Raw genomic sequence first — 22,856 nt, 5'->3', positions numbered from 1 at the left:
TTAGAAAACGGAAGAAACTTTACATGACTGTCAATCTCCCTCAGACTGGAGCTCCATGCAAAATCTTATCTCGTGGTGAATCAATAATCCTAAGAGATGTGAGGAATTAGCCCAGAACTACATGGAAGAAGCTGGTCAATGACCTGAAGAGAGCTGGCACCACTGTTTCCATGGTGACTGTGGGTAATACACTAGACACAAGACGTCATAGTTTAAAATAATGCATGGCACGGAAGGTTCCCCTGCTTAAGTTTGCCCACGACCATTTGGATGATCCAAAACTCTTTCTGTGGTCAGACGAGACCAAAATAGAATGTTTTGGTTTTAATTCCACTCGCCGTGTTTGGAGGACAAAGAATGACGAGTACCATCCCAAACACACCATCCCTACTGTGAAGCATGGGGGTGGAAGCATAATGCTTTGGGGACAGGACGACCGCACTGTATTAAGGAGAGGATGACCGGGGCCACGTATTGCGAGATTTTGGGGAACAACCTCCTTCCCTTAGTTAGCGCACTGAAGATGGGTCATTGCTGGGTCTTCCAACATGACAATGACCCAAAGCACACAGCCAGGATAACCAAGAATTGGCTCCATAAGAAGCATATCAAGGTTCTGGAGTGGCCTAGCCAGTCTTCAGACCTAAACCCTATAGAAAGTCTTTGGAGGGAGCTCAAACTCCATGTTTCTCAGCTACAACCCAGAAACCTGGCTGATCTGAAGAAGATCTGTGTGGAGAAATGCGCCAAAATCCCTGCTGCAGTGTTTGGTGCAAACCTGGTGAAAAACTACAGGAAACGTTTGACCTTTGTAATTGCAAACAAAGGCTACTGCACCAAATATTAACGTTGATTTTTACAGGTATTTAAATACTTATTTGCATCAGTAACACGCAAATAAATTATATAAAAAAAAAACAATCAATGTCATTTCCGGATTTTTTTTTCTTTTTTCAATTATTTCTCTCATGTAGACATGCACCTAAGATTAAAAATGTCAGACCCCTCCATGATTTCTAAGCGGGAGAACTTGCAAAGTCGCAGGGTGTTCAAATACTTATTTTCCTCACTGTAAATATATTTGCTGTAAGTAAAAAACAACAATACTGCCTATTCATTCCTTCTTAACCCTTTTGTGCACTTTAAGGTTAACATATTTCATCTTAGGCTGAAGAGATTTATTCATCACACAAACAAAAACTCAATCCAAACAAGTTAACAGGGCTTTTCTTTCAGATCTAGAGAGCATGCCATATTAAATTAGGCTCTGCGGAACAAATTGAATGAGATGCTTTTGGCGACCGCTCTATGAGTAGGTGACTAATTCAATCAGTGTTCTCAAAGAATGCGCTCATCTGCTCATTAGTGCAAAGTACACTCGGTTATGGAACATTCACTCCTACTGCTTCGGCTAACAGATGTCTTCTGTGTCTCTTTCTGTCACACTGTGGAAAGTGCTTCAATTAGCAACTACAAACATCAGCTTGAACCTAACGGGGAACGTTCACTTTACAAACATTTCTCCTCCAGATGCTAAAAAGTTATATGCATGCTCTAGTACCTTTGAAAGCAAACCTCAAAAACTGACTTCAAAGCCGTGACTATCCTAAAGGTGTCCACTAGAGGCAACAGAGACCCAATGATTAGACGCTTAAATTTGCACATTGACCAGATTTTTGCCACTAACGACACAAATACAACCACACACTAAGAAGTTGGTCATTTAATATTGTATATAGATGTGGCATCCTAAAATTAATGCACCCTCTACTGGGCCAATGTCAGCAGAAAATGTAGGATTGGATACTGGATAAAGAAAATAAAAATCTAGTAACTAATCTAGTCTAAGACAGCAGCACACACTCACACTAGAAGTGTTAGTGTCCTGTGGGACAGTAGGGTGTTTGAGTAGTTTAAGCATCATCGCCCTCTTTTAGATGCTCATCTTCTCCAAAAGACAGGATTTTTCAAAATCTAAGAATCACTGTTCTTGCTGTTTTTTGTACTACTTTGTGCCAGAAAAGAAATGCTTACCTGGGCTTTTAGTTAAAAAGCTGGTTTGGGGATTGTCACGATCTACTAAAATTTGACTGCAATCAAAGCATCAGAGCTTAGCCATGTGTGCTCAATGTTAAATAAAGTGCTGTAATTAAAAATCAACCAAGGTAAAACAGTATTGTATGGGAATTTGTATTAAATCTACTTTCACACAACTGCAGTACCTTATTCACACTATATGGTGCACTTAAAATCATTTAATGTTCCTGCTCCTAACCCTGGGTAGCACTCCTGGAGCAGCATTATCATTACCCACTAACTGTGCTAGCTCTTTTGACATTAAGATATGAGAATTGTCAGCCTGTAGCCTGCTTCTAACCCTGGCTAGCTCTGCTGGAGCAGCATTAGCATTAACCACTAACTGCTAGTTAGCGCTTTGACTGTTCAGAGGGGAGTATACTGGACTGAAGCCTTCCCATTTACCATGTTAAAACAAGCTACGTGTGACGAACAGTTAGCCAATAACGCCCTGGGTTACCGGAACACTCAGGGTTCCTCAGCATAGCGCTCTCTGGCTAGCCTAAGTGGAAGTCTAAAAATCTAAGCTTACTGTAGATAAAAGGAAGCGCTTTACTCACACACAAAAAAAAAAGTTTTCAGGAGAGAAATATGATTAGATTAACATCTAGCACTTGTTTGCCTTTAAAAGAAAGTCTTTTTTATTACAGTTTTGTTTACTTAGCTTAGCTTTACTTTACTTTGTTAGCTTCCTCCCCACCACCACCCAGCGACAAGAACTGCTGAATTAAAAGTTCCTTATAGTGTCACTTAAAATGCGCCTTATAAGCCGGTGTCCTTTATGAATGAAAATAGACATTCATTGATAGTGCGCCTTATGTTGCCAAAAATATGGTACTGCTATAAACAAGCGCTGCTGTTTCCGTACTGAACACTGCATGTGCAGCGTTGGAAGTCAGTTTGAGTGAGACTTTATTATGTGCTCATTCAATAAATCAACTTAATTTATCCTTGTTAATCAACATAATTAGTCTATTATTATATCTTATATTGACCTATAATAACTGTTGCATTCTTACCTGACTTATCAGTTGCACTATGAACTCCACCACCAGTTTGGACTCCTTGTTGAACATGCCCTGCCAGAGCTTATCCACAACCCGCTGTGTGAAGTAAAACACATTGTTCGTAAGAACCTGGTAGCTCCCTCCAGTTGTGATGGGCATAGATCCATCTTCTCCTGCAGGAAAAGTTCAGACACATGTTTAGACATCACATGACACCCACACATCTCCTCAAAGCTCATTTGACAGTCTTACAGAAAAACTGACCGAGCATAACATCTGCAGCAAGGAGGTGCTCCATCACACTGTCCAGGATATAGGACTGGAACTCCTTCTGCTGGGTTCTGGTGGAGCGTTCTGGTGAAGCCTGGAAACAAAAAAAAAACAAGTTAGCAGTCTCGCCACACAGATGCATATTAAACACAGACACACACACATACTAAGGGGCATAATTTATATACATGAGCAAACTGTCAATCAGCTGTGACCAGAGTGATGACCAGCTTGGTTACATTGTGGTCATGATGAATGTGGTTAAGAGTCAGGCTGCAGAGGGTGCGTTTTTGCCTCAATTGACATCTTGTTAACCAGTTTACCTATTCATCTACAGCTCCAGATGCAAGAAAAGGGCCGCCTGCATCAGGAAGGTTCCCACCCACCCACTTTCTGTCCCGCTACCCTCAGGCAGGAGCCTGTGGAACATTAAGATGGCGCTCTCTACAAGACGGCTGTGAGCTGATGTATAGGAACTGAGTCGCTGTGTTTTTTTCCGAGTGCGCTGTGATGCTACTCGGAAATGTTGCATCAGCAGCAGTTCGAAAAGAAGCTGTGGCTGACTTCGCATGTATCGGAGGAGGCATGTGCTAGTCTTCACACTCCTGGTGTTGGGGAGTCACTAGTAATAGGGGGAGTCCTAATAAGTGGGATGGATAATTGGCCGTGTAAATTGGGGATAAAATGGGGAAAAAAAAATAAAATGATTAAATATAAATAAATAAATAAATAAAAAAAGACAACCTAAAACTAGAGACTAGTTTTGAGCTGAATACTGTGATGTAATTAACTTAAATTAGCCCTTTTTGCAGCTTAGACTTCAAATACGAACCGTATGGACTGGTATTTTGCTTCACAAAATAAGAATTGTCACAGTGAGAACTACAAATTCTACTAGTAACACTTAATGCAGAATGATCTCACCTCCAGTAAAAGGTCTATAATCGGTGTTTGCTTGCTTGCAGGGGTCAGACACAGGTTGTCCATGATCAGCACCTTCATGAAATCAAACACATACTTCTTGGCCGGGTGGTTGGTCAGGTAGGTTTTGGAGCCCACGTTGCAGTACTCGGACTGGCTGCGGTTCATGCCAGTGTCTGCCACGAAAGCTTTGAATTCTTCTGTTGGTGAGCCAGCTTCATCATCCAAATCGGTGACCTGAGGAAAGGGATGAAGCTTATAGTATCAAGTCTATTGTATAACATGCCTTCCGACAGTCAGCTCTAGGAAATCTGGCAGATTGGCAAACTGAGAACAGAATTTAAAAGTTTTGCAATAAAGGGTTGGCAAAGGTGGCACATCTGGATTAATTCCTTGAAAGGTGTTAAAAGTGCATTTTATAATTTGTTGGTTTCAGTCTAAAGGTTTTGAATCAATCTGATTTATAAATAATTGGATTATGGAAAGTGACACAATCTTTCTAAATTTAATTATGCCATCACACTGGATGAACCAAATGAGATGCAACTGAAGTGTAGACTTTCAGGTTTATTTAAAGGGGTTGAACAAAAATATTTTATTAAGCGTTTTTCTACAAAGCCATTTTTCTCATTAGCACAAACGAGTCACCGTATTCACCAGACCTGAACCTGATTGATCTTCATTTCACTCACTTAAAGGTCTCATTACATTATTTTTACAATCATTTTAAAATGTCTCGTTGTGGTCTCGATTATAAATAAACTCCATTTGAGATGTTTTTTGTGAAAAAAATGCTCTGGTGATCCAGTATAACGATGCTTTAGTCCCGTGGAAGAGTGAGGGAGAAACGATAGGATTTCGGCTCATGAATTGGTCATGAATATTCAAACACATCGCTTCTGATTTGCTAACAGCACTGTGATGCAGCGAGACGGACAACAGTTCGAAAAGTTTTAAATTAAAGACATTTTTACACTAATAACTGTCATTGCAATGTCATATGTTACTTTACAACATGTGTAATGAGCTGCTAAGTGCAGTTCAGTCACTGAACTAGTCTTAGAGTCTCTGTAAAACGCAAAATCCATCAGAGATCCTATGTAAACCTAGTTACATACACACAGAGGTGGGTAGTCCAGGCTGTGATTGGGTGGAGTCTTACTTTTAATTAGTGTATAAACAGAATTGTTTTAAACATACACCTACCTATCTCAATTGTACTTCGCTGGTGGTGTTCCATAAACAAATTCTAATCATTTGTTTCTTAGCTCTGAATTACTGGGCAAAGCATAGAACACTGATGTGTTATTTGCACAAATAACACAGGAACGAACTGCCATTCGGTTCCTAGTGCTGTTAGCTCCTACGTGAACTCACAGGTTGACGTGAAACCAAAAACACCTGAACCCAGGTGCAGTGAAGGCCAGGAAAAGCATCATAAAGGAGGGAACCCAGTGTTTTCCCGAAGTCTGGAACCCACTGACCTCACCAGTCATTGCCTGCAAAGCATTCTCAAAAATGAACTTTTTATTTATGGTAAAGTTCATTTGTCCATTTACTTCTGAGCCCCCTAAGTGTAACCATAAATCACATATTAAGCATTCAGCAGACGGAGAAGCTGAAATACATATATGTAATATGCAGTTATGTAACATTACACCATAACACTATAAAAATACCAATGTATCTAAATGGGACTGACAGGGAGCATATGATCATATTTCAGTATTTTTATATTTCCCAATTTTAGACCCATAGTACCCTCTTTCTGCATATCTTGGTGTTGAAACGCCTGATGACCTCAAGGCTACTCTGTTGCAATACTACAAATTACATAATGGGATAAACACTGCAGAAGTGAAAGCACAAGCGCGTACCATTTCAGAGTAGGGACGGATGTTGAAGGGGAAGACGGCAGCAGCTAGAGCACACAGGAAGTCAGGGCTGTGCCACATGGGAGCCAGGTCGGGAACATTGTGGTAGAGGTAACGGAAAAACTGCATCAGAGTGACGGGGTACTCCCTCAGCCAAGATCCCTCCTCTTCAGACTGCCAGGGCTACAGAGAGATGAGAGGCACAGGAACAAGTAAATTTTGTGTTATTGATAATGTGCTACTCTTAATAAAATAAAAACAATAATGACAAAAACACTTTAAGCAAACACTTTACAGTATTCAGTATTTGTATGAGGTTTTTTACAGTTTGTCAGACAGGGAATGTGATTGGTCCTCACCAGGTTGAGCATGCTGCGGAGCATAGCCAGCAACAGGAAAGCTGCCTCTGTGCAGACGTTGTGGATGGAGCCCACCACTGTAGCACTAGAAGCTGGTACACCAAAGATAAACGACCAGATGGAGTCCGGGTCAAACTGCAGAGATAAAAGGAATTTATCATTCGGTGCAACTTCACAGTTTAATGTGTAAAGGTTTTAGTTGCATTCAGGCTATTGTCTTTTGGACCCATATTCTATCTCTAGCCCCACACAATTTATTTCACAATCTATCATAGCCTCTCTTTATCTATATATTTAAACAGACTGCTTCCATTAATGTACCTTTAAGACAGCTTAAAGATAAATTACCTCTATTCTGATTGGGTCTCCTGTAATATGTCAGTAAAAATTAAATATTATTATATATATATATATATATATATATATATATATATATATATATATATATATATTTACCACTTTAAAGTTATGAGTTTTTTTTTTTTTTACCAAACTGAAACCCTCTGGAATATAATCAAGAGGAAGATGGATGATCACAAGCCATTAAACCAACCTGAACTGCTTGGATTTTTTGCACCAGGTCCTGCATAAATTTATCCAAAAGCAGTGTGTAAGACTGGTGGAGGAGAACATGCCAAGATGCATGAAAACTGATCAGATTTAAAAACAGGTTTATTCCACCAAATATTTATTTTCTGAACTCTTAAAACGTTATGAATATGAACTTGTTTTCTTTGCACTATTTGAGGTCTGAAAGCTCAGTATCATTTTTGTTATTTCAGCCATTTCTCATTTTCTGCAAATAAACGGAATTTGGGAGAAATGTTGTCTGTATAGGCCTGGACAATAATTCGATATCGGTATTTATCGCGATAAGAAATGTTTCAATAACGGTGATATCATTTTTGTGGTATATCGATATGTATTATTTACAGATCTGTCACGGACATGCGATTTACTGGCGTCAGCTCGCCGCACAGCTGAACACAATCAGCTTCCGTAGCTGGACTATCTCTGTGCGTGATGACGTAATCACATAGGCACGTAGCCAGATAGGCTAGGCTAGGCTAGATTTGGCTAGGCTAGGCTAGGCTCGGGTCCGCTACGCATCTAAAATGCCTCGCGCTGGAGCCAAACGGAGCCGGCACGAGCGGATCCAAGGTTAAGGTAGGCTCGGTTTGCATCTGAAATGTTCCGCGCTGGAGTGGAACGGAACGGAACCGAGCCTAGCCTAGCCTAGCCTCGGGTCCGCCCACGGGTCCGCTCGGTCCGCCTACGGGTCCGCTTGGTCCGCCTCTGGTTCGCTCGGTCCGCCCACGGGTCCGCTCGGTCAGCGGTCAGTTGCGGGTCCTCTTTGTCAGCCGCGGGTCCTCTTGGCTCCCAGCGCGGGACATTTTTGATGCAAAATGAATGCCCCTGCCGCTTCCACAAGTGATTAATTGAAGGAGGGAGGTCTAATTCAGTGGTGAGGATTTGGTTCGACTCTCGGAAGGTCTGCTAAACTTCAGTTTGCTGCAAATTGTGCCGGAGAGTGGAGCCGACCAGCAGCGGTAACGTTAAAACATCTAATCTGTTCCACCACCTCAATCAGTTCCACTACATACAATATTTTCCTTATACTGGCTGAAGCACTTTTATAGCTTATGTTGTAAGTTATTTAAGTTATTTAAAGTTTATGAATCCTTTAGGTTTGTTTATTTGACGGGGATATCATGTTCCTTTTATGTTCATAAAGAGTTGTATTTTGGCTGAAGCACTTTTGTAGCTTATATTGTAACTAAGTTATTTATAGTTGATAAAGCCTATAGGTTTGTTTATTTGACGGGGAAATTTTGTTGCTTTTATGTGTATAAAGGCTTCTTGTGTTCTTTATCCTAGTTGGAACACTTTTGTTTTGATCTGTTAAATTTGTTTACAAAAGACTAAGAAGCTCTGCTTCTATCCTAATTTTAAGTTATTTTTTATTGGTAATAGTTATATTGGCTTATGTTTGATAGGGATGTCATGTTTTAATTTTGCTATATGCAAATAAAATTGAGCATTGATTTATCTTGACTATTGTTTATTTCTTAAGTATTATAATGTTTTCGTGAAAGGAGGTTTCAAAGACTTAAATTAAGTAGACAGTAGTAGGTACTAGGGGTGTGCCATATCATATATCACGATATTATACTCTGAAATATCGTGCCACATCACTCATCCCTAATTATCACATCAGGGTACTAATTTTTTTGCTGTTTTAAGCAAAAGGAAAAACTCACACATTTCTAATTTCCTATTAAATATTTACTAGAGACAGATTATATCTGTAAAGTGTCATTTATTATACTTTAATACTGGATATATGGAGATATTTGGAGTGCATTATTATTATTAGTATCATGTAATTCTCAAATATTGACTTCTGTTATAAATCTTCTGAAATTATTGTTTTTTTAAAATATCTTAAAGGTGTGCAATATCATATCGTATACAATAATAAAAAAGTTTTTTGTTTTTTTGTCATATCGCCAAGAGTATCGTTATCGCGATAATACCATGAAATATTGTGACATTATTTTAGGGCCATATCGCCCACCCCTAGTAGGTACATATTTCCATTGCAGGGATTCTTAGCAGTTTTCTGAGGCCTTCTAAGTATTTATATCGATATCGGAATTATATCGTATCGACCGAAATTAAGGAATATATCGTGATATGAATTTTGGCCATATCGTCCAGCACTATGTCTGTAGTTTATAAAATAAAACAACAATGTTTGTTTTACTCAAACCTATACCTATAAATAGCAGAAACTAATTCAGCAACTAAAGTGGACTCTTATTTTTTTCCAGAGCTGTGTATATTTATATTCTTATTCTAATTCTCATAAAATCAGAAGCATCCACTTTAGGGGGCTTTAAAATGGTTCCTTAAAATCTTTAACATTCAAAACAACTAAAAGATAGTTTAACTAATCGAGTAATTAAGCACATTCAAACACCACATCACTTCAAACACAAATAATCTGATTACTAAAGAATTAAACATATTAGTTAGTATACATGCACATGCAGTATCTACATACATTTAAAGGTTTCACTTGACCAGGACAAACTACATGCATTTAAAGACCATAAAAACTGCACATAGACATATACACACATAAACAAAATGGTTGGTACCCCTCAGCTGATGAGAGAAAAACCCACAATGGTCACAGAAATAACTAAGAATAATAAATAAAAAACATATAAAAAATAACAAATAAAAAATCTGACACTGATTTTGAACCGTGAACTTCAGATGCTGTGTGCAGATGGTACTGTATGATATTAAAAGGTACAATATGATTGCATGATTGGAGTATTATTCGTACAGCAATCAGACTGTACAGTAAAAGGATTGTAAGCATGCAGTCAGTGCAACATTGTAAATCAACAACAAACAAGATATCAAGACTGAAATCGAAAGGAGAAAAGACAGTAGGGTTCTCCACATCACCAACTACAAAAAGTACGAAGAGAAGACAGAAGTTGACGAGGACACACAGTTAGTACGATTAGTAGGGTAAAAGGCTTGTGTACTGACATGTACCTGCAGGCTGTCTGGCAGCTCAGTAACAGGCTGCTGCAGGAAGAGAGCCATGAGCAGGAAATACAGCTCAGGAACGTTGGTGTGTTTGGGCAGCAGCGTCTGCAGCACTGGGAATCCTGGGAAATGGCAAGCGTCACGGTTGATCTCACGCAGGGTGGACCTGCCACCTGCACTGCGGCCCACGTTGAAGCCTGAGGTGAAGGGAAGAACACCATAAAAAGAGGCATCTTATACTGTACATAAACATCAAAAATGAGATATTTGACTTAATTAGAATCCATTCATTAGTTAAGGACTTTCTATGATACCTAAACCAAAAAAAAATTATTGTGACTGTAAGTCTGTATGTGGTCAATATGTATTAGTTTTAAAAGTGGAGCCAAGAAAGTAAACGTTGCTGGTTAGGGGTATGACAAGATTTCGTGCCACTAGATAAAAACCGCACACTATTTTTCTCGTTCGACTAATGTGCAGGTAACCAAAACAAATGTTTGATCATTTAAGGGGGCAAACTGCAGAGCTGGTCTGCTCAAGTGAGAAACAGAGGCTTAAGTTGCCAGGTCTGTATAGAACCCTCAAGGGGGACTGCCAGTTGAATACAGAACCCTCACTGTGGGGATTGTGACAATAGGATATCACACAGGAGATAAGCTGTTGGGTTTATGGTAAAACCAGCTACAGCACTTACATGCTGTTCTGTATTTTACTGCATATGATAAATCAAACGTAATTCATAAATTGGTTGAAATCCATTACAAGACGATTACTGCAGTTTTCAATTTTGTAAGTTTCAGTCAAATAAAATATTTCTATCTCATATTTTGACTTAAAAAAATATATATCATCATGTCTCTTTCTCGCAAACCCAATACCTCGTCTCTTCTCATTAGATGAGTGTCTCGACTCATCTCTATTGTTGATCCCATTATAAGCACTGTGCACTCTGGGAACTTGGTTGTCTCCCTTCACTCACCAAGCATGCCTTGTGTGACTCAAAATCCCCCAAAAGAATGTACTATGGGCGTAATATGGGTGTGTTTTGGGCATCAGCGTGTCACCAGCCATTCCCTTTAAGAGCCAGGTGTGCTCTGACTTTGGCAGATTGTTATTTTAATGGTGCAGCTACCCGTTCTCGCTGTGAAGGTGTGCGAGCAGGTCAGGAAATGGCCTATATTTGTGTTCCTGACCCCACTGCAAGCATTGCGCAAGCTGGAAACTTGGTTGTCTTCTCTCACTCACCAAGCACCGTGCCGATCTTGTTGGTGAGAACAGAGTCTGTGTGGTCGAGCCAGCCTCCTCCGGACAGACCTTCTTTGAAGCGACCCAGAATGGATTGGTTACTGAGCAGCACCACCAGGATCCAGAGTGCTGCGGTCACTGTGCTTGAGTGAATGTGCTCCTCCATAAACATCAGCAGCCAATCAAAGCCCAGCGTGCGCACCAGCTCCTCACATGCCCTGTAGAGGGTAGAGAAAGTGTATGTTAAAAAAACACTAAGCTTTCCCCACTCACACTAACCCTCCTCCAAGCTACGCAAAACCAGCAAGCTGATTGGCTGTTTCTCCTAAAGGCGGGACTTTATCTGTGAACTGGCACCATGAATGGCGTTAAGAGCTTTCCCATTCACATAGAGGTCTCCGGATAAATCCTGTTTTTTATTTTATATAATACCGGAAATTTACGGGAAAATACTAATTGCACATGCCTGCGTTGTAGGGTTTTCATAAAACAGACAGTTTTATGTAGTTTTTTTAGTAGTTTTTAGGGCCACTTTTGAGGGGTGAGGGTATTTTCCGGTAATTTACATAAATGTCAGAAAGCACAAGCCTATTATTTATTATTTAAGAAAACTTTTTATTAAGCTGGCTTGGAAAAGCAAACTAACTGTTATTATTCTACTCACGTTTTTTACGCGCTACTCCTCCCACATCTTTTGACTTTTGCATTGGTAGGAACCATACTGCATTATGTTGCTTGTGCTTTTCGGAGCGATATGTGGTAGGGTTTTCGTAAATCAGAAGTTTTTAGTAGTTTTTAGGGCCACTTTTGTTGGGGGAGGAAAATTTGCATAAGAAATAATGGGAACTGCCCCGGAGAACAAAAAAACAGAATTAAAAAACATAGGTCTATATCACAGGATAGAGAAAAACAACCCAAAAAGTTGGGGTTAGGCATCGGATTGAGGTCTTTATAACAGATGACAACACCAGTGTCTGACCTCACCAGTGCTCCTGTGACTCGTGAATGAGGAGAGGTATAATAGTAAGGTCACTTACTGTGCATTAACAATTGACTTTTCTTTAGAGCTGAAGAGAAGTTTGAGCAGGATGTCCAGCAGGCGATTACGCAGCAGGATAACATTGGAGGAGAGCAAACCTCCAAAGTCATCATCATTTCCTAAACAGAGAGAAAGACAGTCACTAACAAACACTAAAAACCATGTGTATACAGTGGCTGTGATGTGAATGAGGCACTAAAATGAAGAAGATTTCTGAATTTCAGTCTCACCTCCATCAATCTTCTCCTCATTGCTGACCTCCATAACCACAAACTTCTCACAGACTGCAAACGTGGGTAATGTGGAGGAAAGGAACTGACCAAACCTAAAAGTCCACAACAAAAAAACAACATTAGACATTAGATACTGAGTCCCAGTTTACAAATAGTCACTTCATGTGACGGGTACATGAGCTTCATCCTGATTTTAAACACATTCTTCTACACACATCTGTACACAAATGCATCTCTGATAGGTCAAGACTAAAATCCAATTGCTGTATAGGATGGAATATACATCCTATATATAACAACTTAATTAAACAACATTTTCAGCTTAGTAAAAAAAAAAAAGTGTTACTACGAACCGCACAGCTTGATTTAGGGCATGTCAGTTTGTTTTTGCTATCGTAACGGTGGGAAAAGTACACCACAAAAGGTATGCACTAATTCTTTTAAGAAATCATAGGGGTGTTTTTGGGTGTAAAATGCCAAAAATAAATAAACAAATAAATTGATTAGTGTTACTCATCATTCCCTTTTGAAAATATGGGTATTAATAACTTGGAGATGCACCTGTGTTGACAAATCTATTGCCAAAATAACAATAAACGTCTGTCTAGATTTTTTTTTGTAATTGACGCACCTGTGTTTTCCACTGCCAAGATAGCAATACACCACACATTTCTTGAACAAACCTATTTTCGAGACTTTTACTATGCCCTTCAGTGTAGATATAGTCCCAAACTCCGTTGTTATTAAAACCATGCAGATGCAAAGTGTGAAAAGATAGCAATGAGCATCGCAACGCACCTTGCACAGGGTGCATGCATCTTAAGTATTAGAGATATTTGGATGAGGCCAAGCCACATAAAAATGCACATTTAAAACAGATAGAAATCCAGGGATTGATGTTGCTTCCCTAAACCCCAATCAAACAACTAATTTTAGGGCAGACAAGACTATTAATGACCATTAAGGATTATTTTCTGTAGTAAAACATAACATGATCAGGAAGTATCAGATATATTAATAACACATGCTGAGTTAAAACACAGGCAGCTGGTGTCAGCATGGCTTCATCCGGTATTTTTTATTTTTTTATTTTTTGAACTATACGGTTCATCATAAAAATCTGTGTGCTATATATAGCCTTTAAGTCTGCACAGTGCAATTTCCCCAGTCCTATTTCAACACTCAGGGTTGCCAGGTATAGACCACAGCAGCCATGGAAACAGGCAAGCTGGCTGTTTTTTTTTTTTTTGCTGAGCAGGTAATCAGTGAGCTTCAATAAGGTTGCTAACCATAACTGGATAATTTACCACCACCACTAGCATAGCAGAGATGGACATTTTGTACATATATTTACATATATATTCACTGATTAGATACAGAGTAGGACCTGTCGTTGCTTGTAACAGTTTGGATGTAAAAAGCTTAACGTGTTTTACTCACATTTACCATTATTTAAACCACCCACTTCCACCTGATTGGTCTTTTAACACAGTGATTCCAGGTTTCTGAACAGCAGTGCATGTTGTAGATAGATATTTGACGTACCGGAGCAGGTCGTAGGAGTTGGGAAAGCCCTGCAGCAGCAGGCTGAGGACATTACTGATGGCAGTGATGGTGGGTTGAGACAGCGACTGGTCCCTCAGGGTCAGCAGCAGCTTGGGAATCAACTGGAACTCCCGCAAAAGCTTAGCATTCTTAGCAGCCTCACTGAAATCAGAAAACAACATTAGTCTGACACAAATTATAATTATGTATAACTTGAAAAAAATCAGAGCAGAACAGAGATTTATTTCTCACTTCCCTGTGTATTTCAATGCAAATTAAACATATGAAAAGCTTAAAGCTGTTGAGGGTGGAATATGGAGCTACACTAGAGTTTATTTCCTCTATTAAAACTCTCAGTTAAACTCAGAAACTCAGTATTCTAGGACTATCATCAAACTAGCCTGAGATTTTATAATACAGTAAAAAAAAAAATGGATCTAGTCTGAGAGGTGATCTACTCTCTTCCCAAAAACACAGTTAGATACCAGCATTTAAAAAAATATTATGATTTTATTAGGACTGTCAACGTTAAAGCGTTTAGTTAATACAAGTATATACTAGTATTTTAATGACTAGTATTTAGTATTTTAATATACATATAATTGCATTTTACATTTCTTACATTCATTCTTGTATTTAAATTTAAATATCACTATAAAAAATTACTTCTGAAGAAAAACGAATGTGATTAATCACAGTTAATCACAGACTTTGTTGTGATTAAACAGATTACATTTTTTAATCGATTGACACCACTAGATTTTATTCATGATTTAGTAACAGAATATTGTCGTGATTCATACAATTATTTTAAGAGATTGCCAGCAATAATACAAATACAAAGCATTTTTAACACAATTTTTTTAATTCACATTTAAATGCCAATTATCAAAAGCTTAGTATTAAGGAAGAAAAAGTGTGATTCATCGTAATTAATGACAGAATTGTATTCTGATTAATTTGATTTTATTTATTTATTTTTTTTTTTACCATATTTTTATTTTAGTCCTATCAAGTGTGTGATTTCGTACATCAAGGGTAATGGCTCTTATACGGTTCATGTCCATATCAGAATTGCATTGTAAATATATTTCATGATATTGTTTATTATTGTACAAAAAAAATACAAAAAAAACAAAAAAAAAAACAGACAAAGTCATAGAGGTGTACATTGATAAGTAACAAAAAGAAAGTCAGAACTATTCTGCCTGTGCATTTATGGTAGTATAAATAAAGTCATAAATAAAAACTCACCTGGATTCAGTCAAAAGCTCAATGAAATGCTCAAAGAGAGACAGATGCAGCTCGTATGGTGCGTGCAGCCAAACCTGTGGCAGAAGATCAGAGAACATCTCACATCTGTCTTTTTTTTAAAAAGCAGTAAAACACAACTGAGAAGAAACTTGCAGAACACAAAAAAACATGTTTAGCTAAATAAATTTAGAGGAAATATAGAATAGTTAATACAAAATATTGACTAATTTAGTTTTGAGCAGAGACAGAAGCCCCACACTCCTTCTCCACTCTAAAATAAATAAGTGTTCAAGTGCTGCTATGTACAGTGTGGGACAGAGCTGGCAGAAAACTAACATCACGTTTAAGTTCATTTTTACAATCTTTTAACATAGTAATGTTGGCTGAACTAACTTAGCCTTAGAATCTGTTTGTTTACCAAAAAAGTAATGTGTGGCCCCCTATTTTAGGCCAGTCCTTTTTTTATCTATAGTTTTCTTTCTCTGTCTGCCAATCATGTTAAGGAAATTCAACTTAAACTAAACTCTTTATTCGTAAATCTGTGCGTAAAAAAATTGTTTTCGTAGCGTGACATATATTTTTTACAGATTTTTTATGTTTACACCACTTAGGGAGCCTAAATCTAAGTGAACAAAGGTGTCGCCATGTTTCCCAAACGTAAGAGTATGGATGTCCACACAGGACCAATGCAATGTCCTTATACACCACTGGGAGCCGCTGGATCCCATAGGCACACTGCAGAAATGCCATGTCTCCAATACGCAGCGCAGGCAACGACGGGGCCATCACAAATAAGCCCAACGATTCGAAAATATGCATTATTACACACATTATCAGCCACCAATATCAAGTTAAGAGTTGTTATTATTAAAATAAAAGCTTAAGTGTATATATTTTCCAGTTAATACAGAGTATTTTAAGATGAATATAAGGTGGTCCAAAATAGGGGACCCCTGTAATTCCGCAAGTCTTGTCGCTGGGGGGCGTCAAAGTGAACAAAACTTTAATTCTTAAAAAAACAATAAAAAACAAGCACTGAGCTTTAATCTACACAGATTTATTTTCTTATGTTTATTTACAGTAAGCCTAGATATCCGTAATTTTGACTGAAATGGTCGAAAATAGAGGCCTCTACGCTAACTAACTTTTTCTGTGTTAATTCAGAGTTAGCAAGCTACATGTGACTTGAGAAGCAATGCTGAGGTAAATGTATGACTAAAAGTACACTGCTCAAATTAATAAATGTTTAGAATGTTATCACTGCTAAGAAAGCCAGCTAACTAAATATGTGACTAGACTAAGCACTGCTAAAAAAAAGAAAAAAAAAAGAGACACATTCAATGACAACGTGAAAAAAAAAACTATTCAACCTTCAGCTTAAGGTTTCTTTTTGTTCAGTTTCTGACTCAGTGTGGGGCAAAAGATGCCTAATCAAGGCTAAAACCAGTAGCCGCATTAATCTGAAAGCTTAAATTACTAATTTGTTTATTATATTTATTATATAACAACATGATGGTGTCAAAAACCACACCACACAACTACCACATCACCAAGGTTTGAGGCAGCGTACATTTAACCTCACGATTCCGGCGAAAAACTAAAATTCAGACCACAAACATGATTTTCCTGCAAACTACAGCTTTTTAGAGAAGCTCTCTATCAGGATGTAAAACCAAATGAAAATCAGTCGAACCTCAAAGTCACAGAGCAGGTCCTGGAAAGCAGTGGAGTTGGGAATAATGGAGGTTTCGTGGCCGCTGTCCACCGTGCCCACTAAGGAGAAAGTCAGGTGCAGGATGTGGCTGTTCAGGAGCAAGCGCTTCTTCTTCAGAAGCATGGCCAGCAGCTGCAGACGAGAGAAATCAATAAGAACAGACTGCATTCTTAGCAAAAGGGTTTCTAAAATTAGGACTGAAAATAGGTTCTTATTTGGAACCGTTTTAAGAGCTTTACACAACCCCAAATCAGAAAGAGACTGATTTTACTTAATTTGCATTTTTTAAACCAAAGTTTGAATATCTATTTCACTACACAGAAAGTATGAACAAGACATTTCAAGTTGTGTCTGGTCAAATGATTTTATTGTCATTTAATAATTTAATAATAATTAATAATAATAATGATGTATAATTTGTCTAATTTGTATAAAGTACAGGCCAAAAGTTTGGACACACCTTCTCATTCAATGCGTTTCTTTATTTTCATGACTATTTACATTGTAGATTCTCACTGAAGGCATCAAAACTATGAATGAACACATGTGGAGTTTTAAGTACTTAACAAAAAATGAGCTGTCCTCCACAGTCACCGGACCTGAACCCAATCCAGATTTGGGGTTTGGGGTGAGCTGAACCACAGAGTGAAGAAGGCAAAAGGGCCAACAAGTGCTAATAAACACCTCTGGGAACTCCTTCCTTCAGGACTGTTGGAAAACCATTTCAGGTGGCCACCTCTTGAAGCTCATTGAGAGAATGATGCCAGGAGTGTGCAAAGCAGTAATCAGAGCAAAGGGTGGCTATTTAAAAGAAACTAGAATATAAAACATGTTTTTTTTTTCTTTTTTTGTTAAGTACATAAAACTCCATGTGTTCATTCATAGTTTTGATGCCTTCAGTGAGAATCTACAATGTAAATAGTCATGAAAAGAAAGAAAACGCATTAAAAAAGAGAAGTCCAAACTTTTGCCCTGTACTGTATTAGTGTATATTATACATACATTACAGAGAGTATGAACCCAATTTGTACATTAAATGACAATAAAATCATTTGACCAGACAAAACTTAGTGTATTGGGTTCATACTTTCTGTAATGTATGTATATTATACACAAATAATTTAATTATACATAATTAGTATAATTATACCTAATAATACATATTTATGAAGAATTGTCCTCTTATCTTATCTTATAATATAATGTGGAAAAATGCAATGACACACCAAGAACAAGGACCTTTAAGAAACTGGAATGTTTACATTTTCTGCACAAATAAAAGAATGATAAAAACTTTTTTTTAAATAAAGTTGACATAGCAGCTCAATCACATTAATGTGATGATCTCCTTGAAAACTTACTGTTCAAAAGGTCAGATCAGATTATTGTTATCTACCATATAAAGGTAGTGTTTTGTGCTGTTTAATAAGAGTACTGGACTCTCAGTGAGTATCAGCTTGGTGGAGATCAGTTTACTCTGCTTCTCTGAGAGGCACGGCACGCGGAGTCATATGCGACGCACGCAGAGCCAGATACGGCACACGCAGAGCCAGAATGATGAGTCAGATATGGTGTGTGTGAAGGACTATACATTTCTATGGCACTTTTTCCTCCAAAAAAAATAAATCCTGGTTAAAAATGTCAATCTGTCAAAATACATGGAAGTAAACACAACAGCCAATATAAAGGCTGGGAAAATGTGTTAACGCATTTTCGTTTATCTTTTGATGATTTGATAAGGTATATATCAGAAAAAAGGCCTACAAATAACACTTAACCACATTTAGAAGTGGCATTGAGGCATCTGGGATGAACCATTACACTATGTATTTTGCAAATTAGCATTCCAGATTTCTCTCTTTTTTTTAGGCAGTAATGAACGCTGTGAGCTCCAAACCAAAGATGGAAAGGATCATCCAGACTGTTATCAGTCACTACGCTTCTGCTATGGCAGCATTAGGGAGGAAAAGTTAATCTTACTGCAATATTTGCTGCTTCAAGATGACTCATTTTCCAGGAATGCGCAAGCATTTTTTACACCTTTTTTAAACGAACACTTTTAATACTTTCTGGTTCGGGGTTAAGTATATCCCATATATTCCATAACACCATATATATAAACAAGTATGTGACATCATCTCAGGATTGGGAGCCCACCTGGTAGCCTTTGATCCGCTCCATCTCTTTGCAGGCCAGCGGGTTGCTCTTGACGACACACACCAGCGCCTTTACGGCTGCATACAACCCCTCCACATCCGAGGCCATGGCCACCAGCCCCAGGATGGCGGCAGCTCCTCCAACGTACTGCAGGTTGGTGGCCACTGGCTTGGGAACGAAGGCTCTTACGCCTGGATGGAGAGAGAAATAGAGGTTATGAATATATTAATACTGAGAAATGCTTTGCTCTTACATGATCCTGAAAGTGTCAAGACAACACAAAGTTTTGATTTATTAAGGTTTTTTTTTTAATTATGGAAACAGGGTCAAAACTTAAAACATTTACTGGTTATTTTATATACATGCATATTCAGTATTCACCATTGCTCAGCTCTTACCCAGGTAGCCGATGACAGCAGCTCCGATGGTCCTGGCTGGGCCGTTGAGATGTCCTGCAGCATTGTGGATGAGCTTGACCGGAGTGGCATTCTCATGTGATGAAACCGCCAACTGTAGAAAGGATTTAGCATTTGAATCTGGACGAACTATGATCTGCATACCGTGATCCATTTTTAAAGTACCGTCATTTTTCCACTGTAAGGTGCACTATCAACAAATGTCTACTTCCTGGTCGACTTTCATACATAAGGCGCATTTTAGGAGACACTATAAGTAACTTCTAATTCAGCAGGTCTGGTGATGGTAAGGAGTTGCCCTAAAGTAAATCTAAGTAAACAAAACAGTAATAAAAAAGACTTTCTTTTAAAGTCAAATGAGCGCTGGATGTTAATCTACACAGATTTCTCTCCTGAAAACTGTTAATTTGGGTGAGTAAAGCACTTCCCTTTATTTACAGTAAGCTTAGATTCCCCAATTTCTCCAGCACTAAGGCTGGAGAATTAGCAGCTAAAGAGCTAGCACTTTCTTTCTGTGGCTAGCAAGTAATGCTAATGTTGCTCCAGCAATGCTAGCCAGGTTAAGAGCAGGCTACACTCCAATAATACTAACTTCTGAATGGCTAAAAAACTAGCGCTTAGTGCAGTTAGTGGCTAATGCTAATCCTGCTCCAGTCTCGGTGCTGGAGATCTAAACCGAACCTCCTGTATAACAGATTTTAAGTGTGCCTTACAGTGGTATACCGAAACCCATTCAAAAGACACATGTTGCTCACTTGTTTGGCGATGGCCTTGCTGTCGAGTTTGTTGTAGACCTTGCGGATCTTGGCCACGGTGAGGGCGGAGACTGAGAGGGCGTAGAGGCTGAAGGAGACTTTCTCCTCTGGAACCAGCGCCACTGGACACGGAGGCACTGCCTCAGTCTTGGAGTCTTTGCCTGAGGAGCAGAGCAGAAACGTAATTTAAAAGTAGAGTATAAATGGGTACATATCAATATAACATGCCTTTTGTGCCTGTAGTACAGTTACAGTGAATAACAATGTTTTTTTAAGATTTTGATTGAATGAACAGATTATTACAAATATAGTGGAATGTCTTAAAGGACCATCACAGAAATCTGTGTGACATTCCTACAGTCCCATTTCCACACTCAGGGTTGGCAGGTATTGAACACAACAGCATACAAATTATGTGCTGCAGCCATGGTTATGCATCTGTTTATATTTCTGTTGAACAGGTAATCACTGAGCTTCAGTAAGGTTACTAACCACAGCTGGGTAAATTACAGCCACCACTAGCGTGGTAGAGATGGGAATTTTGGACATTAAAATATATACTTATTCCCTGATCAGCTACAGAGTAAGACTTTATACACACTTGTGTATTAATCTTGCAATCTGGATAAGTTTTGCATTTGTAGAGGGTCGAGAAGTGCAAAAAATGTATCCATTGTTTGGATATTGAACTTCCGTAGCAATTTTCAAACATTTGCTCGCATTTATTACTGATTACTGTCCCTTTAATTTTTTTTTGATAATGTAAGCATTTTAATTATTCATGTTGCTATTTTTATTTAAATATTAAGCTAACCAAAAATTACTGGTCCAGCCCGTCATTTTGGAGTAAACTGGCCAGATGTAAAGTTGTCATGTTAAAAGCGGTTAGATTAAATTCATTTTTGAAAATACATAATCCAGAGGAAGATGGATGACCACAAGCCATCAAACCAAGCTGAACTGCTTGAATTGTTGCACCAGGAGTGGCACAAAGTTATCCAAAAGCAGTGTGTAAGACTGGTGGAGGAAAACATGCCAAGATGCATGAAAACTGTGATTAAAAACCAGGGTTATTCCAGCAAATATTAATTTCTGAACTCTTAAAACTTTATGAATATGAACTTGTATTTTTGCATTATTTGAGATCTGAAAGCTCTGCATCTTTTTTGTTATTTCAGTCATTTCTCATGTTTTTTCTTTCAAATAAATGCTCTAAATGACAATATTTTAATTTGGCATTTGGGAGAAATGTTGTCTGTAGTTTATAAAATAAAACAACAATGTTCATTTTACTCAAACATATACCTATAAATAGCAAAATCAGAAAAAACTGATTCGGAAACTGAAGTGGTCTCTTCATTTTTTCCAGAGCTGTATCTATTGAAAACAGATACTGGTCCATTCAGTGACTCATATGACTCAAGACTGAGAATGAACACTCAACCCACAGTTCTGAGCAGCCATCAGGTCTCATGAAGGTGTTTTACTCCACACTGTGTGATGCTGGGAATGTAATTAACAGGAGTTTGGGAGGTTGAAGGTTTTGCTTAAAATGTTGCCATGACAACACTTTCCCAGCCTCACTGTATTACTGTAATGGCTGGCTGCAACTGCACCGTGTGCAGAGCAGGCTAAGAAAAGACTCGCCGGAAAACAAGGAACAGGGAGAAACACTCAAAATAGTGATCCTGACCTCCACCATGCTGAAAGATGAATGAACTGAGCAACTAACTCACTAATAAACAACCATGTAAACTATTGTACAACAATAATTGTAAATATTAATTTGGGATTAATCGTTATAATGAGAAAATAAATTATAATATTTCAAATAGTCTTAAGACACTTAAGAGAACTGGAAGAGACGTTTGTTGTGTTCATAACACAGAAATAGGGCTGGGTATCGTTTTAAAATGTTCGATACCAGTGAATTTCGATACTGATACCAAAATAATATTTTTTTCCGATACCTGTTTTTAATTGTAACCAAAAAAATACAAAAATAAAAAATTCTTCTCACACAATGTATTTATTTAACAGCTGACATGAGTAATCTCATTTTCATATTGTCATCATGAGAGAATCCTACAGTAAGTCACAAACCAAAGGCCAAAGGTCTTTTTTTACATCTAGAGTTTTTTTTTTTTTTTGATCCAAGTGTGATAGTGAGTTTGTTAACTTGGGGTTTCCCACCTGGTTTGGTTTGTTTTCTCACATTGACATATGCAAGTGCATCAATAAATGTGTCACAATAAAGCATATAAGAGCATTCTTATTACTTATGTAACTATTTAAATTATTTATATGTTTGATATTATACTACATGTAATCCTACAGTAGGGGTGTGCCATATCATTATTAGTATTGTGCAGGAGTGTATTCTTAAAAAATAAATAAATAAATAAATAAATAAATCAGTGT

General features: G+C 38.1%; 1 protein-coding gene across 5 annotated transcripts in view; it reads right to left on the bottom strand.

Moving 5' to 3' along the window:
* The window catches only part of wdfy3 (WD repeat and FYVE domain containing 3), a 181,097-nt gene that overhangs the window by 63,371 nt on the left and 94,870 nt on the right, over window positions 1-22,856 (bottom strand). For 4 of the 5 annotated variants that reach the window (XM_022664815.2, XM_022664812.2, XM_022664816.2 and 1 more), the window contains 15 exons: window positions 20,436-20,596; window positions 19,663-19,774; window positions 19,265-19,455; window positions 17,087-17,239; window positions 15,394-15,467; window positions 14,140-14,301; window positions 12,592-12,686; window positions 12,360-12,480; window positions 11,323-11,540; window positions 10,078-10,274; window positions 6,508-6,642; window positions 6,152-6,331; window positions 4,278-4,511; window positions 3,348-3,447; window positions 3,096-3,256 (listed from right to left, as the gene is read on the bottom strand). In XM_022664815.2, the coding sequence (XP_022520536.2) occupies window positions 3,096-3,256; window positions 3,348-3,447; window positions 4,278-4,511; window positions 6,152-6,331; window positions 6,508-6,642; window positions 10,078-10,274; window positions 11,323-11,540; window positions 12,360-12,480; window positions 12,592-12,686; window positions 14,140-14,301; window positions 15,394-15,467; window positions 17,087-17,239; window positions 19,265-19,455; window positions 19,663-19,774; window positions 20,436-20,596 (2,294 nt within the window). The remainder of the gene's footprint in view (window positions 1-3,095; window positions 3,257-3,347; window positions 3,448-4,277; window positions 4,512-6,151; window positions 6,332-6,507; window positions 6,643-10,077; window positions 10,275-11,322; window positions 11,541-12,359; window positions 12,481-12,591; window positions 12,687-14,139; window positions 14,302-15,393; window positions 15,468-17,086; window positions 17,240-19,264; window positions 19,456-19,662; window positions 19,775-20,435; window positions 20,597-22,856) is intronic. The other variant, XM_022664813.2, reaches the window with a different exon arrangement.

Source organism: Astyanax mexicanus, chromosome 22 (assembly GCF_023375975.1).
Source record: "Astyanax mexicanus isolate ESR-SI-001 chromosome 22, AstMex3_surface, whole genome shotgun sequence".
Lineage (NCBI taxonomy): Eukaryota > Metazoa > Chordata > Actinopteri > Characiformes > Acestrorhamphidae > Astyanax > Astyanax mexicanus.
Note: the sequence above shows the minus strand (reverse complement) of the source record. Positions and strands in the feature narration are given on the sequence as shown.